Raw genomic sequence first — 22,974 nt, forward strand, 5'->3', positions numbered from 1 at the left:
CCGGAAGACATGAGAGAAAGACCCAAAAAAAACATTTTTCTTTTCCCACGACATGCATCACAGCACCACCCAAAGGCACAAAACAGCATTGCTGCTCAAGGAGTTATTGGGTGTTGACCTTCCTGTCTGTGCCCTTGCCATCGATCCAATATCTCATGGAACGACTCAAGCTTTCAGAGTCATTTAGATGGGTGTGGTGCAGATGAGTCCTTGCTCGAGCTGGAGAGAGATGTCATGTTAGTCACCGTCCCACTTGGCAAAATCCGATGAGTCAAAGGGTGAGGCGTATGAATATTGAAGACTTGAACTTACAATAGGCAACAAGCAGCACTGAGCTTGCTGTCCGATGGCCGAGCAGATGCTGGTGAAGTCGGCTGAGTCGGTGGGAGTGGACGGAGCTGTTCGCGGGCAAACATGTCAGTGTCTTCTTGGATACGTTGCGCACAGCATAGCATAGCACTGGAGACAAGAACTTACGAGGAGCGCAATCAAGGTCAGCGAGACCTAGGACGTCGGTGGCGCAGCAGACGGGGCTGTAGCTTCCTGTGCAGAGGGTGGACTGACGCTCCTTGAGCGCTGGGATGGCAGTTGCCACAGCGGCGGTTGCGCCAGCAAGGACGACAGCGATGGTGGAGAAATGCATTGTGATTGTTGAGGGGAGTCTTGGAAGGTTCTTTTGGAACGAGTGATGTAGTTGGTAGGAGTGAAGTCTGGAAGTTCTGAGAGGCAGAAGAAGAGAGGTTGAAGATTTGTGCCTTTGTCTGTTGCTGAGGATGAAGAGCTTGAAGGGCTTGAATTCTCGAGGTATTCTTTCTCGACTTTATACCTTTAGGTCCATTACACGAACCTCCAGCAAGCAAGCTCTTGTACGAGTAGACTTCCTCGTCATTGAGACATTCGAACCAGGATCTGCGCGTCGTTCAGCTCAGTACCCCTGAGATAATGACGATCATTCCAGCCCGGTCAGTACGAGTATCGCCAGGCTCATGGCAATAGTTCGCCAACAACAGGGACGACGTGGATGATGTTCTGACGAGGCTCCAACCCCAGGACCCTGCAATTCGATGATCGACGTCACTGCTCTTAGCGGGCTTGTACCTGCGGCGATCGCTTCGCGAAGGAGAAGGTGTCCTCGTCAGTCACAGGGGACAAGCCGGCCTTGGTCCATTATTGAGAATGCACTTTCATGAGCAGAGATGGTAATTGCGCAGTGGAGGCCCAATAGCGGCAGTCCTCCACCAATGACGGTTGCGAGGCTGGGGCGAATTTCCCTGTGCCGTCCCCTACCATGGTCATGGCATTTGCGAAGGACTTGAGAGTCTCGGGGCTTGAAACAAACTCACTTTTTATGACTTTGAGTACGACCGGGCAAACACGCCCGGAAAGGGAACGCGTATTGATGATCATCAAACGGCTTCGGAGATCACATGGGGATGCCCTCGACATGCGCATTGCTTGTGCGACATCATAGGGCTTTAGCGATACTGTCCATGTCCTTGTCAAGCCTTGGTGAAACTTTGAGGGTCACCGCCATTGCTAGGCGGGCACGGCAGGATAAAATGAAGTTCGGCTGGTTTGTGGCTGTGGCTGTTGTCGCTAGCTGTAATGGAGAAAGAATAATGCGAGAAATGACGGTCGAAGCGCCAGGAGATATAGTATTGAGCAATCGGACCAGTGGGCGTTCGAGGCAATTCTCATATACCAGGGTTGTTCCTTGCATTGATCCTCGACTGACGTCGATCATCGTGGAGAAGACGTTGTGTCCCTGTGGCTGCCGCGTGAGACATCATGCAACGATCGACAACTTTGCCAGAAGCTGATGGAGGAATTGCCGGGCGAGCAATTCTTACCGAAATGATCTAGGTCGTGTAGGGTGTAGGGCCTGGTGCGAGGCGGCTGATCAAGCACTTCCGCTTGAGCCATCTTTTTTCTCCTTTTCTCGTAGGTCGTGAATGATGTCAGTCATGGTTAAGCGAAGTCGCAAGCCACGACGACCAGTCCAACATTCCAAGGCAATGCGAAACACCCTTCCGTGCGCTCCGTGAAATTGAACTTGAATGGAAAAGCAGAGTACCAGCAATAATAGCAACAATAGCAACAATAGCAATGAGAAAATGGCAATTCCCGCGTCTCCCGTCTTTCATCGTTTTGAATGCAACAATGCAACATCATCCACACTGATGATCCTGCTGGCAACGGTCACTCACCTCGAATTAGAATACGACGGACAGACCACTGGAGAGCGTTGGATGAGAGTCGCCTACTAGTAGTGAGTACATAGTACGAGCAATAATGCCACGTTCAATGTTACTACCTACGATCATCCTACTCATACCAGTAGTCCCTACCGTAGCAGCAGATCGACAACGCCCAACACCTCCTCTCTTCCAATAACAGTTCCTGCGCAAGATGATGTGCATTGTTTTCAGCTCGACAGGTTCCAACTATTGCTAAGAGAAATCTACGAGTAGGGCTGCACATACGGCTATCGTGCCGATCACAAGTCGCTTCGAGTAGTACAGTAGTCGCATGCCTTTTCCATGCAGGCATGCAGCTTAATCGCCTGCTCTTGCACCAGAAAATCGCCTCTTCTTTCCTGCTCAGCCAGACGATGAATGTAACAAGCCATACGAGCTAGCAACCACCCAACAATTGCCCAAGAACACTTTCATGACTACGCACATGGCTGGACGGGCTAAGGCCTGGCACTGCTGGTGCTAAAAACAGGTAGCAGGCTAATGTTGGACCCTAGGGGCATTGTTGTGCTCAAAATAGTTGGTATCCTATCCCACTAGCCATCAGTACCGCATATCACAACATGTAGGTCGTTTCATGGAAAGCCAAAATCAGTCGTCACCAAGACCGGCCAGCACATTCGCAGCCGGCGCAAAAAACGTCGTCCCTGTCACGGCTGTCGAGTAGTCAAGGATCCTATCATGCAGTCCAGGAGGGTTCCCAATAAACATCCTCTCGAGCATCTTCTCAGTCACCCACAACTTCCTTGAGTACCCGATGAAATACGTCCCAAACTCCTTCGAGCCCGGCGAGCCAAACGGCATATTGTCGCGGAGAATATCGTGCTCACCGCTCTCGTCCTCAATGGTAGCGAGCGATTTGTGTGACATTTGCATCCCCTCATCCGCGTCGTCGAGCTCAATGTTGTCCAGCTTGGTGCGGCCGATGATGGACTCCTGAGCTTCCGTAGACAGGCCGCGCCATCGTTTCATGTCGTGCAAATACTTTTGCACGACGATGTAGCTGCCACCTGCGGATCCGGGGTCTTCTTCGGCGACTACGATGGAAGCGTTGACGGCTGGACCGACTGGGTTCGCCGTGCCGTCAACGAAGCCCAAAAGGTCGCGCGCATCGAAGTAGCGGAACCCAACCGTCTCGTCGACCACGGAGACAGCGTCGCCCAGCAGTTCCATGACTTGCCGCTCAAACTCGAAGCAGAGATCGCGCCGCTGTGAGCGGATGTGGAAGAGGAGATCACCCGGTGTCGACACGGCGGTGTGGACTTTGCCTTTGACTTCCTTGAATGGGTGGAGTTCAGCCGGGCGAGGGAGGCCAGTCACTTGGTCCCATGCGTCGCTACCGATGCCAACGGTACAGGCGAATAGGGCCTGGAGGTCGCGGAAGGCGACGTTCTTGGTCAAGTCGTCGACGCTGGAGAGGACGGAGCGGACGGTTTTTATGGCGCTCGGATCCGGGTTGATCGTCAACACCAGGAACGTTGCTGAGGCAGTTAATGGGGCGTCGACGCGCTGTGACTCAATTGGGACGCGGCCACTCATTATGGATCTGCTTATAGATCGTGCGGATGGTGCGAGGGTAGTTGTTCCCCGAAGCAGCTCACGAAATGAACGGCTCGGCTGGCTTGATAATGCTCGTTGCCGATGGTTGTCGTGTAGATTAAACGTACCTCGTCGTCTTCTTGTAGCGGAGAGCTTCACATCGAGGGTCGGAGAAGAGCGGCTCCAGGATTTGCTGTAGAATATTCTACCGAGCGTTTTGGGATTCATGCCATCGGTATGAATCGGCTTACCAAGTCTGTTGAGAGAGATGAGTGGATTTGATCTTTTCGTCAATAACCTGGCCGTATTTCTGCTGGAGTGATTAGTGGCCTGACTGTTGCGATTGGTTTCAAGCCGTGGCAGCAGATCTGGTAAGTACGGGTGAGGTCTGAGCTGAGTCAAGCATTATTCAGAGGAGGCAAGGGAGGGTACCTCTGGCATCGCACCAGCTTGTACGAGGCATAGCATGATAGGTCTCCTACAGTACCTACCTTGGGTAGGTGAACCCTTACCTGATCAGCCAATTACGGACTCTTTGGGCGCGGTGAATCCCCGGAACGAAGTCCAAACCCGGTCGAAGCTTGTAAGTGCTTAGCGAGGCCTTTAACCAATAACAAAAGAGGCATTATAAACGCGGAATTCTCTCAAAACAATGGGCATGGACCTCATTACTGTAAAGCCCATCGACCTCATTTAGATTCCTTGGACCTCACCTCTTTCCATGTTCGCCTGAGAAACCTTCAAGCACCCCGAAGCTCCTTCCTCAACACTACCAAATTGCTGGTACTTGCCAGGAATGACCGAACGTTTGAGTCTTGGAAATGGTAAACGCTTTCCACTCCCTTTTCTGTATTGGAATTGCGTCCAAGCTGCTACCTTCCAATAAGTGATCGTTCGAATGATTCTTCAATCCAGCCAAATGGCGTGGATTACCTTCGTGAGTACGCAAGTCAGTGAATCAATTCTGATCACTGGCTATCTGCAATGGATCTTGCCATCCCTTGGTGTAATGTTGAGGCAGATTCCAGCTACGTGGCTGGGGAAAGCCGACGTTAAGTGAATCTGAACCAGAGTGAAGACTCTACCAAATGACACAGATCTGATCAGTCATGAATGAGCTCACCAACCGTTGTTTACAAGCTTGAGAGCCGCTGTGAATGGTGATGCCTTCGATTGTCCATGCAACCGGCGGAACTTTAGCAAGCTATAAAAGGAAGACAGCACCGCAATGCCGACTCGTACCTAGTTTCGACCACCCTTTTCCTTCGACCACTGTCCAACCCACCCATCGCGACAAGTCAGTATATCAGGATGGCAAGCGACACAGCCTGGCTGGGCCACGACGACTTTATTCCTGCTGCGGATGCGACAATAGCTATTCCTCCTCCTGGACAAGCAAACGTAATCCCGTGCGACCCGCCAACAGTCGAGAAGACCGTGCATGTAAGTCTCATCAGATCTGTCACTGACCCGCTGTACTAAGGCTGAAAGCCCGCAGAAGTATCTGGTCCCTCTGACGATCCCAAGCTGCAGCTCATGGGGCTTCCCACGGAGCTCAGGCTACATATTTTCCGATATCTGCTCGTCAAAGACTCCGAAGTCTATAAATCCTCCAACGAAACGGACGAGTACGTAGAAGAATGGTATCGCAACAAGAGTTCAGCTATTGGGGTGAAGAATGTGACGAGCATTCTGCGGTTGAACAAGAAGGCTGCCGAAGAGGGTTTGGAAATTCTATACGGCGAAAATATATTTTTCTTCCACAAAGCGGGGGTAATCAGAACGTTCCTCACGGATTTTGAAACAGGCCCCGAAGGCGGCGTCCTCAAGACGGGTGCTCACAGAATGAAGAAGGTGGCTCTCGGCGTTCCGTTCGGTGGGAGACCTCCGTCGCTCTGGCCGAATTGATGGTACACAGCTATGTTCCTTAAGGTCTTGTGTCCGTATCTGCTCAATCTCAAACAACTCACACTTACAACTAGCTATACGAGTTTGAGGTGGAAGACGACGAGTGCAGAATTCCTCCAAGAGTCTGCTAGAAAGATATACCAAGGCCTCCGCGGATTGTTGACCACGGCTGCAGCGGTGACCCAATTCCATCCTCAAATGCGAAAGGCGTACTGGCGCCCATGGCGCGGACCGATCGTCGAACAGCGGATATGGGAGGAGGAGGATGGGGAAGAAGTGATAAACGCAGTATGTCACGAATACTTCATTGACATCTTCAAGAGAGGTTCGGGTCCAGATTTGAAGCCTGATGGGGCCATGAAGGACGCGTATGGGGGCTTCAAGGTACGCTCAGATACATGTATCACAGAAGATTTCCTAATACGTTTGCAGGCTGTCGTGCTGAACAGTCCGCTCATCCGACGCCTCGTTTGGGAAGAGGACGGATACGTGGGTGACTTGAAAGAACTTTTCCTGCCAAATGACACGCAATCTTCAGAACTGAACATGGAAAGACTGTGGTGGTGGGACCGTGTATCTGAATACCTTGATGTTAATGTAGACCCGGAAACAATCAGAGGTTGGCATTTACGGTCGTGATGAATGTCCGCAATGGAGAATGTTCGAATGGTGAAGCTTGGAAATACTGTACGTCGCATGAGGTGCGATGGCATAAAACTTGATTGACCATGACTGGTGCCGGCTCCGAGTGTTTGCTTGAACTCATCCAAGGCAGGACTAACTTGGATATGGCTTCCTGTCGACGAGAGATCCGAACTGCGAGAGTTGTTTGGTGTGCGATTGTGCGAGACGCTGAGAGAAGATTGGTGGTCTGAACATGAGGCTACATGTCTCAGACGTGTTTGGACTGGCAGTGGTAAATCAACCTCAACTCCGTGCCATGTAGCTAGCACCATCCATGCCATCAAGGCCCGAGGAGGTCTGTTATCAGAGTATAGTAAATTAGCTACCTAGTATCTTGCTTGTCAAATCTCCTAGTTCCCACAACACCCGCGGGTGATCAGTCAATCACTTTTGAAACACGTCTTTCACACTCTGCGCAAACTCGTCAATATCCGCCCACAGCTCCTCCGGCCTCTCCAGCGCCGCAAAATGCCCTCCCTTCTCATGCTGCCTATAAAACACAAGATAGCCGGTCGTCTCGATCCATGCGCGCGGGATTGGGTTTAGCTCCTTAGGAAACCACGAGTAACCGAGCGATTTGTCGAAGATGTGCCATTTCTTCGAGCCGTGACTATCCGCGTTGGGCCCGTAAAATGCACGGTACGAGTATAGACTCGTGGCGGCGCAGTTCGTCAGCCAGTACAGCGTGACGGATTCGAGAATGACGTCCAGCGGCGGGTGAGGTTCGTCTGTCCAATCGAGGAATTTCTCGCCGATCCAGGATAGGAGGGCGAGCGGGCTGCTTGAGAGGACGGCGCCGATGGTCGCGGGCCGGGTGGCGTGCTCGAAGGCGTAGGCTGTGCCGTTGTGTAGGAAGAACGCGTGCCTTTCGAGGCCGGCTTGTTCGGTGTCGGTGATTGGACTTCGTTCTTTCAGCTCATCGGGAGCGGGAGCGGGCATGGGGTGCGTATTCAGATGGACGGCTTTGCAACTAGGGTAGGTCGCTGCGATGATCCGAGCAATGCGTCCGCCCAGGTCGCCGCCTTGGACCATGTACGACTTGAAGCCCAGCGTGGTGGCGGCGAGTGTGTCGAAGACCCGCGCGGCGTCGTCTGGGCGGAAGTTTTTGTCTGATGGTGGCGGTGAGGAGAATGTGTAGCCCGGCAGGCTGGGCACGATGATGTGGTACGGTAGTGTCCCGGGTGTGTACTGCGAACGGAGATGGTCGAGGATCGGGAGGAGTCGAGAAAGCTGCCGGGCCAGCCGTGTAGGAGGAGTATGGGGATGGCATCGTGTCGTTGAGAGAAGAGGGCGACGAAATGGATTTCGAACTCGGAGTCGCCCCTATTGCCCCGGTCGCGGCCGCGGTCGCCCAGCTCGTTGTCATCAGCAGCGTGGATGGGAATGGAGATGGGTGCTTTGAAGTGTGGGAAGGAATTTATATGCTTTTCGCATTTTCGCCAGTCGAATTCCGTTTCCCAGTACCTTTTTGCCGTCGAGAGCCAGTCGCGGCGGACACCGAGGCGAGGTTCTCCTCCTTCGGGCAGGGAGTTCTCGTATGTGGGAGGTGGAAGGGGGGATAGTTTTAGGAGTGTGGTGAGACTGTCGAGGTCTTGTTGTGGGATGTCGACTTTGAATGGCTTGATGGATTTCGATGCGCCGTGAGGGAGTGTGTCGAAGTTATTGAACGACATGGTGACTTGGTGGCTTTCTAGATGGGTGAGGTGTAAGAACCTCAAGGTAGAGTAGTCTTTTCAGAGTGATCAACAAGCGACGCCTCAGTTCAACAAGTTACACGTAGGTTCAGGTTCAGATTCAGGTGCGGCATGGCGAAGCTTTTCATAGCTTCGGTGGCGGGGTTCACTGATTCAACGTCAGGTATTCTTCAAGTCTCTATTCATCGAGGAGTTGGATGCACGCCCTGCTTTCGACATGTCAGACGTTCGATGTTCATGCCGGGGTGAAGACGTCAAGGGATTATTAAGCACTCACTAAGTCGACCGCCGGCATGAACAGCGACAATATAATCAAAAAGGTCTGGGAAGGAAATTCACTACACACTAGTAGTCTATTGACAGCTAAGCGTTTCGACACTATGGGCCTACAGATCGATGGAACGATGTCGGCCGTGGACACGTTCGCGTGGTGAGGACTGGTCACAGCCTCGCTCTTGCGGCCTTTGGCAGGATGTCACAGCCTTGCCTGTGGAGAGGCGTCGACGAGGCTACGAGGCCACCGAAGCGACACCCACTGCTGACCACTCAGGAAACCACTTAGGTTTGGAGAGTGTTGCTCTGCTGAGGTAGGATAGAGCCGCCCTCCTTCAGTCACGCCCTTGTGCAGAATAGACATCGCCCAGGGGATTCAAATTCGAGAGAGGAAGTGGTCCAATTTTCTTCGCTCACCGGCGCTGTTGGGGTAGAAATTGTGGAGTGATGGACTGGAGTGGAAAGTCCACCAATGCGGCGCCGAGATGTGGTAGAGGACATATTTCTCCTTGAGTAATGACGAGTATCAGTCCATCAGGTGTTAGACAGCTTTTGATGTCGATAGGCAGCAGTCTACCGCTTGCATGGAATGAGGATCCCGTTCTTCTGGTGTCATTCGGGAGCGACTCAATTTCTACCCCAAAGACCATAACTCAACACACGCTTGCCGAAAGGTATTCGTCTTCGGATGACAAATTGGCAATGACTGAACTGGCTTGAAGTCCACATCCTAAATTCGTCTGAGCGCCTCATTTTCAGGACTGGGTAGGGAAAGTATATAAAGGAACTGTTGCCTCCTCCCTTTTCCTCCTCCTGATCTACAGCAAGGCTCAGCTTTGAAACTTGATCAATCCTTCTTTTCCGATTCATAGCATATTGGCATTAATCAAAATCTTTCATCCCGTCGAACATGCCTCCCCAGACGCAGACAGTCTTCCGGCTGACTTCGAGAAATGGCTTTGATGGGCTGCAGGCGTTCAAAGAGCCCATTCCAACCATTGGCGATTACGAAGTCCTCGTGAAGATTCGCAGTGTTTCCATCAACTATCGCGACATCGCCATTGCGCATGACAAGTACCCCCTCATGGTCAAGGACCAGGTCATTCCTTGCTCCGATATGGCTGGTGAGGTCGTCGGGGTTAGCAGCCAAGTCGAGGATATTTTTATCGGTGACAACATTGTCGCACCCATTAGTTCCTCGGCGCTGTATGGTCCAGTGAAAGAGGACCGTAACACGCTCGGCGGAGGCAAAGATGGCGTACTCAGAGAATATATCGTACTCCCGGCCCACACGGTGATCAAGCTGCCCAAATCACCTCACACCTTCAGCGAATGGGCTGCTTTGGTGGGGACGGGAACAACTATTTGGAATTGTTTTTATGGCTACGTGCCATTGAAACCAGGCCAGACAGTCCTCATTCAAGGTATGAACGATAGACCCGAGAAAAGGACAGCAACTTACAATCGCAGGCACGGGAGGCGTTGCCTTGACCGCTCTCATCTTCGCAAGAGCTGCTGGTGCGACCACGATTCTTACGTCGTCAAGCGACGAAAAGCTCGAGAAAGTGAGGGCTAAATACGGTGTTGACCACACTATCAATTACAGGACTCATCCCAATTGGGCTGCTGAGGTGATGCGCATCACCAATTGTCAAGGGGCCGACCATGTCATAGAAAATGGCGGTATTGGCACAATCCAGCAGAGTCTTGAGTGTGTCACTATGGGAGGCACCATTTCCTTGGTCGGGTTCTTGACGAGTATACCCCAAGACGGGGTGCCTGACGTGACGATACTGGCAATTTCCAAGGGCGCCACCCTTCATGGCATCTTGGGCGGATCGAAGCAGCAGCTTGAAGAGGCTGTGCAATTCGTGGGAAACCGTAACCTGCCCGTGCCGGTGGACAAGACGTTTGGATTCAATCGTGAGGATATTATCGAGGCTTTGAGATATGTAGCATCTGGCCAGCACATTGGCAAAGTGTGTATCAACTTGGGCTAAGTAGCGTCTGCAAGAAGTTGGAGGCCGGAGCCGATGACTTCATCGATCTCAAGAACATGCACACCCCGAAAGATTTGAGCCCATAGCTTTGAAGTCGTTGTTCCCATCCGGTGGTATTGTGATGCGCTGTCTTCGGAGATATCCAGCGTGTCTGCCAAGGATGTCTCTTTAATGATCCCTGTGACGATGTCCAGGAGTTTTCGCTCGGTCTTGCGCAATTCACCGAGCCCATGAGATCTAACGACCATCGCAACCATTTGAAGCCACTGGTTGAGCAGTAATGCGCACTCGAGGCTGCTGAGCGAATGTTCGACGCTCCGAAAGGGGATACAGGTATGGGTAATCAACTCAATGCCCAGACGCACTGGTATACTCAGAGCATGTGCAGCGTGGAGAACAGCTCGATCCAACTGAATAGATCTGTCAAAATGTTGTTTTTCGCTCCTGAGATACAAAGGATCTCTTGATAGCAGGATCCGGCATGGCCTCAGCTTCGAGTTTAAACGAATATAGGCCAGACGGAGGAGTGCAGCTGCGTTTAGTCCGAGTGGCCCCTTGCCCGATAGCGGATCCAGTGTAGCTTCATGAGTGAGTTCCCAAGACGATTGCCATGCGCGTAATGCTGTCTCAAAAGCTGCAACAGTGTCTGGCTGCAGAGACTTTCCCATGGCTCCACAGTGGTCAACGCCTATTTGTTGAAGCAAACCATGAATGAGCACATAGTTCGCGAACGAAGATACTGGAGAAACGGTGCCGTCGAAAAGTGACCGCAGGGATTCCTGGAATTGAAGCTGATGCTGGGAACTGCTCCGACGCCATTGTGTTGAGTTGGGGGCCTTCCACAGCTCCACGCAGCTTGGCAAGAAGAGACAGACCTCGCGATTCAACAACTGCGGAGCTCTGTCGAAAGCAATACTGTGCAGATTGAGAAGCACGTAGGCAGATAGCAAGGTTCTCCTTCGCTCTTCAGCAGCGACCCAACCACACCAAGATCGTTCCACAGCGGTGGCGTCTGTAAGCTGATCCTCTACAGGTTGCTGCTGTTCCAATTCAGACATCCCATTTAGCTTCACGAGCCTGACTAGCTGGTCGGTCATGGACAGCGCGTCTGCTAGAATCTCTTTGCTGGCCCAAGACGCATAGTCGATGAGAAGATTCAGTGTTTGTATTTTTGCAAGATGGTTCCTTGCGTCCAGGCGCGAATGATCGTTGTCTGACAGCAGCTCAGTACCTAATTGAAGGTCTTGACAGCGTGTCTTCTCCAACATTATGGCTTTTGCCATGGAGTATAAATCGTGAGCACAGGCCTTCTCAAACCGGTATAGAGCACCAAAAGCAGCTGCGGCCATCAGTAAATCGATGTCTGTCTTTGCGACTGAAAATGTTGCAGAGTGGATAAATGGAAGATGTTCTTGGAAACAGCGAAAGTATGATTCCAGGTTCCGACTCAAGGCGTTCCGGGATGGCAATTTCCAACCCGGTGGCAGCGCCTCCGAATAGGACGCGATATCAAGACAAAAGCCTTCGTAGGCGGAGTCGGAGAAAGACCATGGCACAACGTCGGCGTGCTCCTTGATGGCTCCGCCAGTATCGTCGTCATCAGTATCGGCGGGCTGGGCATCCTCCAAGTATGGGAGCCTAGAACTGAAGTGAGGAAAGCTGCTCGTTTGCGGAGGTTGAGCGTAAGTGAGCGACAAACTCGTGTCGAAGTCGAATAGTGTGGGCGGCAGCATATCTTGCGTGAAGAGCTCTGGATCGAAGAGGAGGTCAGATTCTTGGATGGCTACATCGTCAGGCTGGAAATCAGTCAGGCTGTGCTCATCCGAAGCATGACCTGGTAAAGGGTGGGAGTGTTGAGCGTGTGATAACCTGACATGACGCTTCAGAAGGTCCTGTCTGGTAAAACATTGCCCACACTGGCAGACGAATGGTCTCTCGCTCGTATGCGTGCGTTCATGTCGCACCAAATGCTCGCGCCGCTGGAATTGCTTGTCGCAGTAGCGGCATGGCGGCACGACATTTCTCGGTCTTCCTCGAGCCATTTCACCATCGTGCTTGTGGCCTGCAATGGACGTACATTGTGATGAATGGGGAGCAAGGGGGGCTCGGGAGTTATGATACAGGCCTGATTACTAATTCAAGTCCATCGTCGGCTACTGCGGACCAAACAAGCCTCTTGTGCTGTTGGTTGTCGCGACGGCCTCATCGCCTTTGGTTCTTTGTGACTAGACTGGCCACACTGGCCCATCTTGATGTTCCAGCATCAGGCGCGGGGACTTTTGTTTGGGACCAATGCACAATATTCGCTTGCTAGACACAAGTTCTTGCAGGCCACAGCGCGAATCAGAGTCCGCCACGTTGGCGCCGTCGTGATCATTACCTGTGATCGCCACGCCTCCAGTATGCTCCTAGCGCAAGCAAAAAATGATTGTTAACTTGAAATCTTTGTGAATTTAGTGCACGCTCGAGCGTGCCACACATCTAGGTTACAACTTACGTACAGTATATTACATGCTGCGTCTTGCTCAGATCCACGATTAACCAGCTCGTGTCAATTTGGCTTTTCTCAAGATGACCAGCCAGAGATATCACTACCACCGAATAGACGATCCCTCTCAGATTCGTCTCTTCAGCATTATTCCCAGACAGGACAGGAAAAGAATTCATCTTAAGCTAGAGCTTGTTTCAATCAACGAAGTAGAGGGTCGGTACGAGGCTGTATCCTATATGTGGGGATCACAATCGCCTGAGCGCCATATTATCGTAGACGGCAAGACGCTGAGATTGCGTGACAACATATGGCGCTGCTTGAAACATCTACGTGACCACGAGTTGACGAGGTCAAGACTATGGATCGACAGCATCTGTATCAATCAAAATGATGAACAGGAAAAGAGCCAGCAGGTGGCCAAGATGGCGCAAATCTTCCAAAAAGCGACCAGAGTATTGATCTGGCTTGGATCAACGAGTCTACAGACATACCTTCTTACTCCAGGAACAGACAGTCTACAGGACAGCATTGAAAATCTCCCTCCAAAAGACTGGGATGCCTGGATCGATGTCCTAGGCTATTCAGACCCTAGATCTCGGTCCCTGGAAAACCAGATCATGAGTATCGTGTACAATTCGTATTGGGAAAGGCTTTGGATCGTCCAAGAAACTGCACTTGCGCAAAATGCATGCATTGTTTTCGGCAAGGCTCTGCTGGATAAAGATTGCTTACGTGCAATGTACAAAGCGGCTCGCGAAAACTCAAAACCAGGTTATCTTTCATGGATTGCGAGGCAACGGGATCCAAATATCAGGAATTCTGGAACCGCCTTACTGGATCACCATCCCATAACACGCCTCAGTCCAAATAAGGGGGACATGCAAGATTTCCCCACAAGAAATTCTCTAGGCAGACTTATAGAAGAATTCCACTGGAAACGTTGTACCGATCCGCGAGACTATGTGTTCGGCTTGGTGGGTCTGCTCGATCCCAGTCGACGACTTGAGATTGACTATACGTCTTCTAACGAAGAGGTAGCTGTTAGAGCACTGCAATACCTTGAAGAAGAAGGCACTCAGGACGCAACCCATCGGCAGGGCCTAAACTTATCAGCTGCAGCTGCTTTGATAAAAGCTCTGTCTATCACCAGCCTTAGGTTCGAACAAAGATTACCCCTCAACAGGGCCGCAGCCATGCAGTTGAAGGGCTGCCACCTCTCCTTCAAGCCTTTTATAATTCTTACCACAGACGACAACGTCCTGCAACCGGAGGTCGAGGCATACGAAGACGTTATCCAAGTAAATGTATCAGGAAGCCTGATGAAGAATCTATATCACATGAAACGCAAAGACTTTCTCCGGGTGAGGCTGCTGAATGGCCAAATCAAGCAATTCACCTATGCTCGAGACTGCAATCAGCTAGAAAAGAAATCTGGCGCTTTACTTTTGTGCTCTCTTGGAAGATTGCCATCCGTCATGGTACGCTGGAGCCCCGACAATGATCGCACAATAAAGATTGAGCATTTTATTGAGCCAGACATGACTCGTCAGCCTTACCAACCATCGCTGGAAATCGAGATCCAACTTTCAATGATTGTGGAGGATGCTCTCACAAGAGAGATTAATACCTGTCGTATAGACTGGGACGACCTGCACTCAGACGTATCGTCCAAATCATTTCTACATTTTTCCACTTTGGAGATTATTTCCATATGCGAACTAATTGCACCCAAGGAGAGTGACGTGGCTGGGTTTTGGGAAAGCAGCGAAAATACCTGAGTAATGTGGCACCCGGGTACGGTACCTACCAGGTATCACGGGAAGCAGGCGGAAGGGAATGATACCTGGGTAGGTATTAACTAGATGGTGTACCCTCTACGTATGGCTATTCTCAGTAGGCATAGGCAAGCATTGTGAAATCCGGACGTAGCATCAAGGAGCTACAAACGGAATGCTGAATAGCGTCGCGTGTATCTTCTCTCGGCTGACCTACCTGAATGAGAATATGAAGTTGAAGTTGAAGTCATCGCCACCGTGATTCGGAAATACTAGTACCAACTATGATGCTATCAATCTCGGATTGAAAAGACGTCCATTGGCATCATCAGCGTCCCTACTGCATCGAGTATCAACTGACAAGATTGCACATTCACTCCTCCGCTGTCTGGTCACTGGCCAGTCTTCTCGTCACATCACAATGGCCGACACGGAGAAGAAGAATATCGTTATCATTGGGGGAGGCATAATCGGTTCAACGACAGCATACTTCCTCACACGCCACCCCAAATACAGCCCGGAGCAGCACTCGATCCATCTCATCGAAGCTACATCAATAGCCAGCGGCGCCTCCGGAAAAGCAGGCGGTCTGTTGGCGCTGTGGGCTTATCCGTCATGCCTAGTGCCACTGAGTTTCAAGCTACATGCCGAATTGGCGAAAGAGCACGGTGGTGCTGAACGCTGGGGATATCGTGGTGTCGGTGTGGGCCAAATCGACCTGATCGGCCGACATGTCTCCAATCAACCGCAGATCACTAAGAACGGGGACTCCAAGAATGAAGATATCAGAGGCTTGCATAGACCAGACGTATCGAGCGATGGCAACGTGAGTCTCCAGAAGCGAAGCAAAGACTCGTACTCCAACTTGCGCAAAATGGGTATGCCGGACGACCTCGACTGGGTAGCTGAAGAATGCGTGCAAGGCTACGATAGTATGGGCTCGCCTAAGGATACGGCGCAGGTGCACCCATATCAATTTACTACATCAATGGCCTCGCTTGCCGAGGAAAAAGGAGCGAAGGTCATCATTGGCAGTGTCGACAAGATCGAGACTTCGCCCTCAGGGGAGCATACTGTCAAGTACACCGGAAAATCAACAGGCTCCCAACATTCTCTACCCGCAACAGATGTGATCGTCACTGCCGGCCCGTGGACAAAGACTGTCTGGCCAGGCTCGCCGATCGGTGCACTTCGAGCACACAGTGTCACCATTCGTCCTACAAGGCCTGTCTCCGGATACTGCCTGTTCACGCAGCTGGCACTCCCCAAAAATTTCAAGGAGGGCGTCAAGTCGAGGGCCATGCATGTCAGTCCGGAAATCTACGCTCGGCCAAACAACGAATTGTACGCTTGCGGAGAAGGAGATCACCTCGTGCCACTGCCGAAATCTACTGCAGACGTACAGGTCGACGACTCGCGCTGTCAGGATATCGTGGACTACTGCGCCAGTTTCTCCGACGAAATGCGTGACGGTGAAGTCTTGGTCCGACAGGCTTGCTACTTGCCCCAGGTCGAGACGGGATCTGGGCCGTTGGTCGGGCTCACAAACACGAAAGGAGTGTATCTTGCCGCTGGGCATACATGTTGGGGTATTCAGAATGGGCCAGCTACGGGAAAACTGATGAGCGAATTTGTCTTCGACGGCAAGGCCATCAGTGCGAACGTGAACAGCTTGGATCCAAGGAGAGCACTCAGGTAGGCATCCACTGATTGTCAGAACCAAGATGAATTGTAATATATCGCCAAGCTCGCACATTTCAGATCTTGTCCTACAACGGTCCTCGTTCCGTAGCTCGAAAAACACTGACTTAGCACCGTCACGCCTCACGCTTTCCAGGCACTAACCACCTGCACCACATCCTCATCTGCCACAACATGCGACAGACCTACCCGCTGTGGGATATGCTTCGCACTGGCGCCCCACACGAGCGCATACTTGAACGTCTCCTTCAACGTCCGGTGGATCTGGTCGCACACATCTTCAATTGTGCTATTGCTCCGCACGATGAGCGCCTCACTGAAATCCGGCTCCGCACCCTGCCGTTTGGTGTACAGCCGCATGAGTCTCAACTCCTGCCAACACCGCTCGACAACGTCCTCGACACCAAGATCCAGCTCGCACGACATGACGACCGTATGAGGCTCGCGGGCTAGTTCGTCCAGATAATCCACGGTGACGCTGTCGATTTTGTTGTACACGTACAAACACCGAATGTACTTGCGGTGGTCTTTCATGATCACGTCGATAAAGTCGTCGACCGTAACGTTCTCGTCGCGGACCAGCACTTCGCAGTTGAGCATCTTGTAATCACGCAGGATGTTGTAGACCATTTTCTCATCGATGTTTTTGGGTGGTGCCTGGAATGTGATTTTCATGCCGCCCGCTTTCTTCGGTTTAAGATAGATGTTCGGTGGTTCTCGGTTTAGACGGATGCCGACCGCTTCCAGTTCTGCTTCGAGAAGGGCGCGTTGTTCCGCGCGTTTGGTGGCGTCCAGGACCATCAGAATTAGGTCGGATGTCTGAATGTTAGATGAGTCAGATAAGTTATCGCGATGGTGGCACTACTTCGTTTCAATCCAGCCCCACGCACCTTCGCAGCACTGATGACTTGTCGACCTCGTCCTTTGCCCTCTGAGGCACCTTCGATGATACCCGGTAAATCTAGAATTTGTATTTCTGCGCCGCCGTACTCGAGCACGCCGGGAATGGCCGTCAGTGTTGTGAACGAGTAAGCTGCCACTTCGGATTTGGTCTTTGTGATCTTGGATAGGAAGGTGGATTTGCCGACTGAAGGGAAGCCGACGAGGGCTATTCGGGCATCACCAGACTTGGAGACATCAAAGCCTGCTCCTCCCCCTGAGCCGGCGCCGGGACCGGGCTCGAGAAGTTGAGCTCGTAATCGTGCGAGTTTGCTGTAGCACCGGATTAGCTTCAGTCTTGAACCTGAAAGCCATTGTCCCCATCATAGCGGCCAGATGTGCAACCCTGTTATGTGCAATTCAGGCCAACGACGTGCCATTCCACGTGATGAGGCTGTGTCACGTGGCAGGCCGGATGCAATGGCTATTGATGTCTTCCTTCCTTGCAACCTTTTCGACGGGTGTAACGAATACAACGACCTAGTCCAATAATATCACGTACCCTTTCAGCAGACCAAGGTGATATTCTGATTGTCATTAGTCAGAGTCTGTGAGACAAGATTCCGAGGCCGTCGGTCACGAACCTGTGGCTTTGTTCTCTGCATCCCGTCAGTACCCCTACCCCCATACGATAAGACGCAGAAACGCACTTTGAGTTCGGGCCATTTCGGCCTCGATCCTGGACTGGGGTCAGAAGGCAGATATACTGTGTCGCAGAGAGGGTCATACTCTTTGATCTTCTCCGTGATATTCACCATCTTGACGGACCTGACCTGAGGGTCGCTCGAGGTGCAGTGGTCGGACAACAAGGATGGATAAGGGTTCCTTGTTGAAAGAGAGGAGATGGGAGCAATCTGTAAAGGAAGCAAGTGGGTGGTTTATGGTAAGAGAGGCACTGAATCACCAAGTTGAAGATTGAAAGTCGGCTCGTCGGCCATTTGTAGTTCCGTTCCGTGTATCTCTTGGCGGAACGAGGCTTTGCTTGTCAGTGAGTCAAGACAACCACTTCTGCTCCTTCTCCATTGTCCCAAAACAACAACAAAGACCGACGACAATGATAGAATCAACATGATATAGGTGGTTGCGGCTCTTGCTGCGACTGCCTAGGTACATATACCCCTCGTTGTCGGGGTATCTTGCCAAGCTTCACAAGACAAACGCAGAACAAGCAGACGACATCAGAGCCCTCTGCGGATCTGAAATTTCAAGATGCCTGCACGCAAGAAAAACAAAATCCCTGCACCGCAGGATCCAAATCCAGATCCACTGCTCCCACCTCCACCATCATTTGGGCGGTCTCAGCGTGGATTCGAGGAAGAGGTTGCAGAGTATCCAGAAGTTCAACGCAATGAGTTCTTGACTACGAGAGCAATTTATCCTGATGAGTTCGAGAGAATCCGCGGGCGAAAGGATGCCTGGCAGGTGAAGAGATCCCCCGGATTCCTGGTCTTTTCCGATCTGACACCGCGACAGAAGACAGAAAACTTAGCCTTCCAAGTCAGAATCGGACCTCTCCAAGACCGTGACTACTTCGCCAAACTGGTCTTTGAGTTTCCACACGACTATCCAAAGGTTTTGCCAAAAATCGACATCGTCGAGGTCCAACCGAAAGATCCGCAAATAAGACGGAAAATCGAACATATTACGGCTACGTATCCACGTCAACATCAAGGCAGCGAGTCTGTCTACGAGGTCATCAGCGCCACTATGGATTTTCTTACGGAAGTCAGTCTTGACAAGGCTGCCAAGAAAGCGGAGCTCAGCCTTGAGGAAGAGCGTGCTGTCAAAGAAGCGCGTACTAAGAAACAGCTTGAGGAACAAGAAGAAAATGCTCGAAGACGACAAGCCGAAGAAGCTGAGAAGCAGGGAATACTGTTGGAATCCCAGGTCGTAAACGAAAAACAACGCCGTTTGAAAACAACGCTCTCTCGGAAAGTCACTGGCGAAGAGAATGCAGACCTCTACGACGTCCCCGAAGATCCTATCCGATTCGACCAGTCCATGACCTCACGAGACATAGCCACCTCCGCACCTTTCAAATTCAAAGCCGTCGTCGGAAGATCAGTCATCCTGAAGCGGACGGACAAGAAGGTGATGATTGTAGCTCCACGAGTTGACACCGACAAAGTACAAGCGCCTCAACTTCTCCTCAAGATCATCTATCTCCCGGAGACTGTTGCACCGAAAGCTCAACTCCAGAAATGCATGGAAACCGTCGAACAGGATCTGGAGTCGTCAAGAGAGCACCGTCATCCGAACGTCGTCGAGTTGATCAACTACAAAATCGAGCATGTCGACCTTGGCAACGGCGTTGGAGAGTGGAAGCTCGCCATCTTATCAGAATATGCTGAACAGGGCTCACTATCTGACCTTCTAGGCATAGTTGGGGCTCTGAATGCTGCAAGAATTCGCTCATGGGCTCGTCAGCTGGCTGATGCATTACTCTTCTTCGACCAACAGGGTTACGTCCATCCTGCGGTACACACTGGGAATGTGATGCTGTTCCGCTCGGCTAGCGGAGGTATTACGGTCAAGCTGGCCGATGGTTATGGCACTCAGCTCCGCGATCTTGTTTTGGCAGCTCATAATTTGTCCGAACCTTCCGACCAAGACCTACCATTGTGGATGGCTCCCGAACTCAACTCCAGCAGACCCCAAAGAACGAGCAAGACTTGTATCTGGGAGCTTGGAGTGATCATCCTGCAAATGGCTGTCGACAAAGATGTCAAGGAAATGTACACCTCCCCAGGCCGAGTACTCGCTGAGTGCGACTTCGAGACAAACGTGTGGAGATTATTGGAGGAGATGTTCCAGATCCAGCCAGAGAGGCGACCAACTGCATTCGAGCTGACTAGAAAGGCGTTCTTTTTCGAAGAACGTGAGCCGATATTTCGAAGTCTTGATCCAAATATGCCTAGCACTCCCAGCCGACGCAGACGGTACAGCGACAGACTTGTTTCACGGTACCACAACGAATTCGAAGAGGTTGAAAAGATCGGCAAAGGAGGGTTTGGGAATGTCTACCGAGCACGCCTGAAACTAGACGGGCAATTCTACGCAGTCAAGAAGATCGAAAGCACTTCAGAGAAAGAGCTGGAAGAAATCCTGGCCGAAGTGACCTTGCTTGCTCGACTAAATCATCCTTACATTGTGAGATACTACAACTCTTGGGTCGAAAGAGAGGATGCAGAACACGTTGAGGGCGTGCCTCAGAGACGACTTCCAACTCGATCGCTGCAACAGGCCCCTGCTGTCAGCACTGGTCACGACTTCATGGAACCTTCGGTCTATCGGAATCAAGGCCCAGAATATGATAGCAGCGACGACGGCAATCTATTTGGATACCAAGATCCTCCATCCGTTGACGACCAAGACGGCTACGATGAGAGCCCGTTCGATCAAGACCCAGAACCCGATCGTCAGGAAGTCGAAGAAGATGAAGACCCTTTTGCAAACCGAAACCCAACAAGCCCAGGGCTAATGGGCGACACTGACAACCCTTTCGACAGCACTGAATCTCCATCAAACTCAGTTGTCCAAGTACGATCTCGCACTCCGCCAAACCGGAAGTCGACCTTGTACATTCAAATGGAATTGTGCGAAGGAAAGACTCTATTGAATCGGCTAAAAGATGGTCTCTCTGCGGATGTCAACGCCGTCTGGAGTTTATTTCGCCGCATCGTCGAAGGACTTGCCTACGTCCACGCCCAGGGTGTCGTGCACCGCGATCTCAAACCCGAAAACATATTCCTAGACTCTCATGACAACCCCAAGATTGGTGACTTTGGACTTGCGACTGCGGGACAGACTGTGTCGAGATCACATGTGTCCGCCCCGGGCATGACCATTACGAACTCCACCGGCGTCGGCACCAAAGGCTACACTGCTCCTGAACTCTTGAATCGCGGACACAAATATGATGGTAGAGCCGACATGTACTCGCTCGGAGTCATGTTCTTCGAGATGTGCTACCCCTTGAAAACACAGACCGAGAGAATCTTCCTTCTTGAAGGCCTGACGAGGGAGCCACCCCAACTGCCGGAATTTTTCGATGAAGAAATCCATCAAAAACAAGGCGAGATCATCACGCGGCTGGTGAATGTTGATCAACGGTACAGACCGACCGCAAGAGAGTTGCTGGACAGTGGAATGATCCCTGAACCCTTGGAAGAGGTGAAGTTCCAACGTTTTATCGACCGATTGGCCGAACAGAGTCCTGAAGGGTACCAAGGTCTAGTCAACAAGCTTTTCCACAAGCCTAATGACCCCATAGCTAGCCTGGCGTGGGAAGACCGATCTGGAGAGAGCATGGTCTCCGTCGACCCTATGCTGTGGATCTCTACCACAGATCAACTAAAGACCATCTTCCGGAAACACGGCGCCATTGAGACACCTAGACAAGGAATCGTTCCCAAGGCTGGATTTACCATCAACCCGGCCGTCTTTCTCGACCCCTCTGGCTTGGTTGTGCAATTACCCGAAGACCTGACTCACCCGTTCGCTCGCACGCTCGGACAGACTGCATGCAATTACTCCAAGACCTATTGCTTCGGATTCGTCTATCGTGCTACCGGACCCGGGAATCAACCCCGACAAGTTCCAGAAGTGGACTTTGATTTCGTTTCTCATAGCGCCAGGGATTTGTCTCTCAAGGAGGCCGAAACCATCAAGGTCTTGGACGAAATCCTGCATGAATTTCCAGCTCTGGCTGCTCGTGAATGGATCATCTACATCACTCACGCCGACCTGCTCGACCTCGTCCTCGACTACTGCCGCATCAAGCCAAATGACGTTCCCAAAGTCAAGCAGGCTTTGTCATACCTGTCCACCAGCGATGGCAACTGGGAAAAGGTGCGCGAACGCCTCCGCAGCACGGCGATCAACGTTGCAGAGACCTGTGTGACTGACCTGTCACGATTCAATGTCGTTGGCGACCTCGACCGAGTGCGGACCAAGTTCATGCAGCTATTTGGACACGGCGACCATCTCAACCAGGCTCTATCCCTTTTTGCGCGCCTCGACGAGCTTGTGCATCTACTCAAGCAGATGAACGTACAGACGCAGGTCCTTGTCGCTCCGCTTCGAAACAACAGCGAGCACCTCTACCGCGGTAGTCTGCTCTTCCAATGCATGGAGAAGGTCCACCGAAAGCTGTTGGCCGTGGGTGGCCGGTACGACGCACTCATCCAAGAATACCAGACCAAGTCTGACAAGGGCTCGACTCGCGCTGTCGGCTTCCGCCTCAATATACTGGACTTGATCGCCTACGTTCGGGGCCAAGCGAAGGGCCACCAGAAAGCTGGCAGACACGCCGGCGCGGCCGAGACCAAGCCGTTGCCGAGGTACGGTGACATCCTGGTCACCAGCTTCGATCCAAGCACGCTGAGAAGCGCGTGCGTGGAGGTGGTGTCGTCGTTGTGGGCTGCCGGCCTCAGTGCCGAGCTGTCAGAGGAGTTCCGCTCCCTCGAGGAGCTGGAAAGAGCTTACCGGGGCGAGAATGCCAACTACTGGTTGGTCATAGTGAGGGGAGGGGCTGGGGAGAGAGGGTTGAAGGTGAGAAGCCCCTCCCGCTCAGAGTACGAGGTCAAGCCGGTGGAGTTGGTGGGCTTTTTGCGCCTAAACATGGCGAAGATCAAGTAGTTTTGCATTGTGTATTTCGAATGAAAAAGTGCTCTTTTCATCGCTCTGTTGTTTTGTTGTTGAACGTCCGACTCT

General features: G+C 51.8%; 11 protein-coding genes across 12 annotated transcripts; 6 read left to right on the forward strand and 5 right to left on the reverse strand.

The window, feature by feature from the left end:
* Nucleotides 1–183: 183 nt before the first annotated feature.
* Nucleotides 184–818, reverse strand: PV05_10464 (uncharacterized protein; the record flags this gene model as incomplete). The annotated part of the gene is made up of 3 exons (XM_013456908.1): nucleotides 478–818; nucleotides 313–398; nucleotides 184–219 (listed from the first exon to the last, which is right to left on the reverse strand). The coding sequence occupies exons 1-3, from the start codon at nucleotides 641–643 to the stop codon at nucleotides 184–186; spliced, it is 288 nt and encodes a 95-aa protein (XP_013312362.1). The 5' UTR covers nucleotides 644–818.
* Nucleotides 819–2,449: 1,631 nt separating this feature from the next.
* Nucleotides 2,450–4,262, reverse strand: PV05_10465 (uncharacterized protein). Its single transcript, XM_013456909.1, has one exon. The coding sequence runs from the start codon at nucleotides 4,020–4,022 to the stop codon at nucleotides 2,847–2,849; it is 1,176 nt and encodes a 391-aa protein (XP_013312363.1). The 5' UTR covers nucleotides 4,023–4,262; the 3' UTR covers nucleotides 2,450–2,846.
* Nucleotides 4,263–5,105: 843 nt separating this feature from the next.
* Nucleotides 5,106–5,702, forward strand: PV05_10466 (uncharacterized protein; the record flags this gene model as incomplete). The annotated part of the gene is made up of 2 exons (XM_013456910.1): nucleotides 5,106–5,237; nucleotides 5,286–5,702. The coding sequence occupies 2 exons, from the start codon at nucleotides 5,106–5,108 to the stop codon at nucleotides 5,700–5,702; spliced, it is 549 nt and encodes a 182-aa protein (XP_013312364.1).
* A 12-nt stretch (nucleotides 5,703–5,714) lies between these two features.
* On the forward strand, nucleotides 5,715–6,341 carry PV05_10467 (uncharacterized protein; the record flags this gene model as incomplete). The annotated part of the gene is made up of 2 exons (XM_013456911.1): nucleotides 5,715–6,086; nucleotides 6,135–6,341. 2 exons carry the CDS (start codon nucleotides 5,715–5,717, stop codon nucleotides 6,339–6,341), a joined length of 579 nt encoding a protein of 192 aa, XP_013312365.1.
* A 357-nt stretch (nucleotides 6,342–6,698) lies between these two features.
* PV05_10468 (uncharacterized protein) lies at nucleotides 6,699–8,059 on the reverse strand (the record flags this gene model as incomplete). The annotated part of the gene is made up of 2 exons (XM_013456912.1): nucleotides 6,699–7,495; nucleotides 7,555–8,059. The coding sequence occupies 2 exons, from the start codon at nucleotides 8,057–8,059 to the stop codon at nucleotides 6,771–6,773; spliced, it is 1,230 nt and encodes a 409-aa protein (XP_013312366.1). The 3' UTR covers nucleotides 6,699–6,770.
* Nucleotides 8,060–9,153: 1,094 nt separating this feature from the next.
* PV05_10469 (uncharacterized protein) lies at nucleotides 9,154–12,420 on the reverse strand. The gene has a single exon (XM_013456913.1). The coding sequence runs from the start codon at nucleotides 12,393–12,395 to the stop codon at nucleotides 10,350–10,352; it is 2,046 nt and encodes a 681-aa protein (XP_013312367.1). The 5' UTR covers nucleotides 12,396–12,420; the 3' UTR covers nucleotides 9,154–10,349.
* PV05_10470 (uncharacterized protein) lies at nucleotides 9,264–9,983 on the forward strand (the record flags this gene model as incomplete). The annotated part of the gene is made up of 3 exons (XM_013456914.1): nucleotides 9,264–9,777; nucleotides 9,824–9,918; nucleotides 9,960–9,983. 3 exons carry the CDS (start codon nucleotides 9,264–9,266, stop codon nucleotides 9,981–9,983), a joined length of 633 nt encoding a protein of 210 aa, XP_013312368.1.
* Nucleotides 12,421–12,924: 504 nt separating the features above from the next.
* PV05_10471 (uncharacterized protein) lies at nucleotides 12,925–14,622 on the forward strand (the record flags this gene model as incomplete). The annotated part of the gene is made up of 1 exon (XM_013456915.1): nucleotides 12,925–14,622. The coding sequence occupies one exon, from the start codon at nucleotides 12,925–12,927 to the stop codon at nucleotides 14,620–14,622; it is 1,698 nt and encodes a 565-aa protein (XP_013312369.1).
* Nucleotides 14,623–14,913: 291 nt separating this feature from the next.
* Nucleotides 14,914–16,373, forward strand: PV05_10472 (uncharacterized protein). Its single transcript, XM_013456916.1, has one exon. The coding sequence runs from the start codon at nucleotides 15,041–15,043 to the stop codon at nucleotides 16,316–16,318; it is 1,278 nt and encodes a 425-aa protein (XP_013312370.1). The 5' UTR covers nucleotides 14,914–15,040; the 3' UTR covers nucleotides 16,319–16,373.
* PV05_10473 (uncharacterized protein) lies at nucleotides 16,326–18,142 on the reverse strand. Its single transcript, XM_013456917.1, has 6 exons — nucleotides 17,989–18,142; nucleotides 17,910–17,938; nucleotides 17,844–17,858; nucleotides 17,762–17,786; nucleotides 17,211–17,532; nucleotides 16,326–17,139 (listed from the first exon to the last, which is right to left on the reverse strand). Exons 1-6 carry the CDS (start codon nucleotides 18,015–18,017, stop codon nucleotides 16,444–16,446), a joined length of 1,116 nt encoding a protein of 371 aa, XP_013312371.1. The 5' UTR covers nucleotides 18,018–18,142; the 3' UTR covers nucleotides 16,326–16,443.
* A 149-nt stretch (nucleotides 18,143–18,291) lies between these two features.
* Nucleotides 18,292–22,961, forward strand: PV05_10474. 2 transcript variants are annotated; one of them, XM_013456918.1, is made up of 2 exons: nucleotides 18,292–18,681; nucleotides 18,733–22,961. In XM_013456918.1, the coding sequence occupies exons 1-2, from the start codon at nucleotides 18,469–18,471 to the stop codon at nucleotides 22,897–22,899; spliced, it is 4,380 nt and encodes a 1,459-aa protein (XP_013312372.1). In that variant the 5' UTR covers nucleotides 18,292–18,468; the 3' UTR covers nucleotides 22,900–22,961. The 2 variants fall into 2 exon arrangements, with proteins under 2 accessions (XP_013312372.1, XP_013312373.1); XM_013456919.1 differs by having other exon boundaries at nucleotides 18,292–22,961.
* Nucleotides 22,962–22,974: the final 13 nt, after the last annotated feature.

Source organism: Exophiala xenobiotica (genome assembly GCF_000835505.1).
Source record: "Exophiala xenobiotica strain CBS 118157 unplaced genomic scaffold supercont1.6, whole genome shotgun sequence".
Lineage (NCBI taxonomy): Eukaryota > Fungi > Ascomycota > Eurotiomycetes > Chaetothyriales > Herpotrichiellaceae > Exophiala > Exophiala xenobiotica.